Source organism: Otolemur garnettii, unplaced genomic scaffold (genome assembly GCF_000181295.1).
Source record: "Otolemur garnettii isolate 467f Iridium unplaced genomic scaffold, OtoGar3 scaffold00002, whole genome shotgun sequence".
Lineage (NCBI taxonomy): Eukaryota > Metazoa > Chordata > Mammalia > Primates > Galagidae > Otolemur > Otolemur garnettii.
The window spans coordinates 1,904,511-1,909,904 of record NW_003852397.1 but is presented as its reverse complement, the minus strand read 5'-3'; the positions used below and the strand labels follow the sequence as shown (position 1 = coordinate 1,909,904).

At 44.5% G+C, this 5,394-nt stretch overlaps 1 protein-coding gene across 1 annotated transcript in view; it reads left to right on the top strand.

The window, feature by feature from the left end:
* Positions 1 to 5,394, top strand: part of PREP (prolyl endopeptidase) — a 131,753-nt gene that overhangs the window by 81,594 nt on the left and 44,765 nt on the right. The window contains exon 10 of the mRNA XM_003781567.3: positions 1,320 to 1,423. Coding sequence (XP_003781615.1) covers positions 1,320 to 1,423 — 104 coding nt within the window. The remainder of the gene's footprint in view (positions 1 to 1,319; positions 1,424 to 5,394) is intronic.

Below are 5,394 nucleotides of genomic sequence, written 5' to 3'. Positions count from 1 at the left end.
TAACAATGCAGTCTAACAAATATCCAAGTATAATTTGAACTAAGAAAGTCAGCACTTCATGTTATGTATCTTTTTTCTGTCAGTGTTGATCATACAGCCTATTATGGCAACCTTAAAATAGTTTGTAAGCATGAGAACTGAAATAGCATTCAAAAAAAGATCAGCAGCGGTGCTGTTAACAGATGTCAGTGTACTTCCTCCGAGCCGGCAGGGGTCAGAGTGTTATTGCTCCTCGGTGGTTAGGGAGGTGTGTACTCGAGGAGTTGAGGAGAAAGGGCTGCCGTTCTAATATGTGATTACTCCATGTAAATGTGCCCTGTGGGAATGCCATTGGTTTTTGGTTTTCTCGCAAGTACTGGTGGGATCACTAAATCAATTTTTCATATACTTGACAGCAATATGTTTTAAGTATTAGGTGGGGAAATGCTGTTTCCACACCAGCCGCTCTGCAGATGACTAATTCTGCTTCATAAACCACAGCGGTGTCACTGTTTTCAAACATTAATGACTTGTCTCATTGTTTCTTTGATTTAGTTCTTAAATGTTAAAGAAGTAGTAGCATTAAATTCAGGAAATGGAATTTTAATTAGTGTTAAATAAGCTGGAATTCATGGTGCATATTAATCATTTTGTGTTGTGCATAATTACTGGGATAATCAGAACTGAAAAAGCAGTTTTGCTATGACTGTCAATCACCTCGGTCCCTGATTGGTGTCCACAAGTGTGTCTACATGTGGGTGATGTCAGGTGTCAGGAAACCCCACCACCACCACCACTGGCTCTTGACCTTGGGCAAATCATTTAAATTTTCTGTCAATTCCCTCCCAGATAAAATGGCCCTAAGTGAACCGTATTCTTTGACCTCCTATGTGACCTGGCTAGGGGAAGACCTGTTAAGTTTCTGTAATTTTTAAAAATCTGTTCACTTTTAAGCTGGCATTCTTTGCCGTTTTCTCTGTGTATAGGAAATTTGTCCGTGTCAGCTATTGCATTTGACCTTCACAAGGCCTAATTCTGATCCTTGGTGGGCTTCCTTTTCACCTTTCTCATATTCAGAATGCATTTGAATCTTCTAAAGCGGATACACAGATGAGTATTGTAGGGAGGAAAGCCACGTGAACTGGTGATGGTGAAGAGTGCATTTAGGTGGCGCTCCCCTGCCAGAGGACCTGGTGGGGAGCCTCCCTGCAGTGCTGAGTGACCAGACCCCTGACTCTGCTCCTCTCTTGCCGTCCTGCCATCTGCTTGTGTCTGTGGTCCTTACCTGTCTTCATCCAGCGAGTCTTGCGAGCTAAACCAAGACTTCCTCTCCCTTTCAGGTATCATTTATCACTGTGATCTTACCAAAGAGGAACTGGAGCCAAGAGTTTTTCGAGAAGTAACTGTGAAAGGCATTGATGCTTCTGATTACCAGACAATCCAGGTATGGAGAATCTGATCTTGTCAGCGTGAGAGTTAGGAAGTCTCACTTTCAGGCTGGACCATTCATACTTCAGCTTGTCAGAAGCCATGGAGGTAATCTGTGGTGATACAAGCAACAGATATTTCTGGAGTCCTGTTGCTGGACATCTAGCCTGGTGCCTGGCACAGTCCCTGCCCTTGCCTAGCTTGTAGGTTCTGCTCCGTGGTTTGTTATTAGACCAGAAGCCTGAGTTCCTTGTCTTGGGGCTCTTTGTTATAGTAGCTGTCAAAGTAACACTGTTGGTATCAGTCTGCTAACTTGAAAATGGGTTGTGCTCTAGCTCAGGTCTTTGGGTTTCATAAACAACAGTGAAGATTTGCTCTATTTAAACTAATGTCATGTCACCACAAGCTCAGTTTTTGGTCACCATCTTTTCAGGTTAAGAATCTCCTTTTTTTGGTTTTTCAGCTCCCCAAGGGTACTGAGACGTCCAGAAACTGAGTCACAGATCATGACGAAGAATGTTTCTGTTCCTTACAATGAGAGGCCACTAACAGGCCACCAGGTGTTGATCAAGGCTCTCCCACCTTGGGGGGGAGGGGGCGGGGGCTGGCTTAGGAATCAGAACATTGTTTGTGAAGGAAGATTAGGACAGAGAGCACCGACTGTTCCCGAGAATGTGTCTGTGAAACTAGGGCATGGTTATAGCTTGATGAATTACCCATTAGCTGTCTAGAAGTAGTGTAGGTGATAGGCTGGATTCTAGATCCTAAATAAAGCTCTGTTTGCACAAAAAGGCGGTGGGATGGGTTTGGTGCAGGGCTGAAGTTTACCAACCTCTGTTCTTTATTGTCCTAAATCATGAATCAGAGGGCAAACAGGCATCCTGTTTTATTGGAGACCCGCCATGCTCACTCATTCACATAATGCCCTTGGCAGCTTCAGCACTTGAGCAGAACAGTCACAGCAGAGACTGTGTAGCTCACAAGGCCGAAAATATTTAGTATTTGGCTCTTTAAGAAAAAGTTTGCTGGATCTTCCTCTATGTAAGTGGTATTTAAAATCACAAGGCATGGTTCTCTGTCAAAAAGCCTTGCTAGACAGGCCTGAGACCTGCCATATGCTTGTTGGGTGACATTGGGCAAATCACTTAATCACTTAATTTTTTTCAGCTGTAAAATGGGGATATTCTCTTTTTCAGGATTTTTGGAGGTGCGATTTATCTATGAGATGTGATATATTAAGGGTGTGGCACATAAAACAATCTAATTTTTGCAGTCTGTATTTAAAATGTTAGAAATACATTAGACTGAGTTTTCCTCATCTCTTTGGCTTGCTGTTAGTTTCATTTTCAAGGAGAGCCACTGTCTGGAGAGAGATTCTGTAGAGCTCGCAGCCCTGTCTGCTGTTTACACAGTTCCTGAATTCATCCTCATCCTGTGTGTAATTAGACTTTTTAAATCTGTTCACTTTTAGGTTGGCATTCTTCGCTGTTTTCTCTATGTTTAGGAAATTTGTCCCTGTCAGCTGTTGCATTTGACCTTCACAAGGCCTAATTCTGATCCCTGATGGGCATCCCCAGGAAGGACAGGTGTGGCTCCCTGCCAGCCCAGCCATCCCTAGCACGTGCTCCTCTGCTCTCAAGAGCACAGTCTCGGCTGCCCCAGGATTGGGCCGAGTCGCCTGAGAGGCCCCAGTCTCCTCCTTACCTTTACTACTGTCTCTGATACGCAGCCCCTCAGCTCTGCATGAAAAAAGATGTTATTTTCCTCTCTTTTCCATCTTCGCACAAACAGCTGGTACCCAAGTACACAATTGGGTACAGAGTTGGGGGATGACGGGGCCCCAGTAACTACCAGGGAGGCCGCTTCTCCAGGGAAGAACCTCTTCCTTCTTAGGGTCAGGGTGGTTTCTCCAGTCACATGGCTTTTATCCCCAGCTCTGATAGGAATAGTGTTCTTTAGAGATGGTGAACTAGTTACCATCTGAAATGTATCTTCATTTCAAAGCAGTGCAAGTGCTTGTGTGGTTTAGAAACCTGTCAGCCATGTACATAGCAGCTTGAAATTTCCAGATTAAACCGAGGAGAAAATATATTTGGGGGCTGTCGATTGCCTATGTCATTGGAGAACGTACGGGATTTCTCCGTGGTTGGCTCTTTACTTCCCAAAGAAGACTTCCCTGATGTTAAACTACTCAGATGTGTGCAGCTTTCTATTTGTCCTGCTTCAGAAGGGAGAGTAAAAGGATTCTTGGTAAATATTTAAAGCAGTAGTCACTGGACGGACTCACTGGCTCACAGATCCGAACGCCCTACACTTCCTTTCCATGCTTAGAAGGTAGAACTGTGCCTTTTACTATCAGGTTTAGCTGCTGTGGACAGTGCAACAGAAGAGCGTAGACCTCCTGATTGTGCACAGCATCCAAATTGTACTGTTCTTAAAATAGAATTATTTCATTGTGCAGAGGTGCCTTTGAAACATGCTATGATGTCACAACATCGTCAACTTGTGTCACTTAAAATCATTTTGCAATGGTTTACATCAATGTATGCAGCAGGACTTTGACATGAGAGCACGACGGATGCTCTCACAATTTGATTGGGCTCTTGGCCTGCCTTCTACCGTGACAGTCACTCTTGCCAGCAGTGACTCCCACTGTAGAAACCAGGCTGTAGGGAGGGATGTGCATGAATGGAGAGCATCCCAACAGTGGGCAGTAGAAACCATAGTATTTGGGGGAAGAAAGATGTTCTACTTTTGTTCTCAGATCCTTGGGGTAATGTTACTTTTAACTCCTTTTGACTCTAGGGTTTATATTTATTCTATATGTGACTTAAAACAGAATATCTCCCAGGCTCTTTATCATGCCTTCTTCCATTCTCTGAGGCATGTCATCACTTTGATGCAAATACTGCAGCACAGGTGACCCTGCAGGGCTGGTCAGTGCTGATTAGTGGCGGCCATGAGCATGCACATCGTTTAATGGCCCCAGCTTTGTGGTGGTAGAGGTGGTAAAACAGCCAAGCCAACAAGAAAGAAAGGTGGAAGAAACATATGGCTAAATGAGCCTCCGAGGGCTGTATTCCCGCAAGACCATGAGAATCTTGACCGGGAAAGTGAAGGGTCTGGTCATATTTTGCTCACAGATGCAGATCAGCCATCAGATGTCAGTACAGCCCTTTACTCATTCCCGATTGTAGCAATGGGTAGGAAATTGATCTGTAGCAAAAATACAGTAGAACCACCCTACACTGACCACCTCCATGAGTTGAGCTAATTTTCATAGGCCAGACGTGCACCACATGTGCATTATGTTGGTTGCCTCCACGTGTTGACCAATTTGTTAACAAGGGGTCCAGTTATAGAGGCTCTACTGTTGAAAATCAGATCCTGGTAAAACTATCAGTTTCTCTCCTAATCTGGGGCAGAGATAAGAATTTAGTTTTAGGCTTGGTGCCTGTAGCTCAGCGATTAGGATACTGGCCACGTACACTGAGTCTGGCGGGTTCAAACCCAGCCTGGGCCAGCTAAACAACGACAACTGCAACAAAAAAATAGCTGGGCATTGTGGTAAGCGCCTGGAGTCCCAGCTACTCGGGAGACTGAGGCAAGAGAATAGCTTAAGCCCAAAGAGTTTGAGGTTGCTGTGAGCTGTGACGCCACAGCAGTCTACCAAAGGTGACATAGTAAAACTGTCTCAAAAAAAAAAGAAAAAGAGAATTTAGTTTTCTAAAATTGGTTAATCTTTTCTTCTTCCTGCTTTTTATGGGAGTGGGATAACCACAAAATATTGATCAGAACCTCCAAGTCTTTGTCTTTTAAAAAGAAATTGAAAAGCCGACCATTAGAAATTAGGTTTGTGGCTCGGCGCCTGTGGCTCAAGCGGCTAAGGCGCCAGCCACATACACCTAAGATGGCGGGTTCAAATCCCCAGCCCGGGCCCGCCAAACAACAATGATGGCTGCAACCAAAAAATGGCCAGGCGTTGTG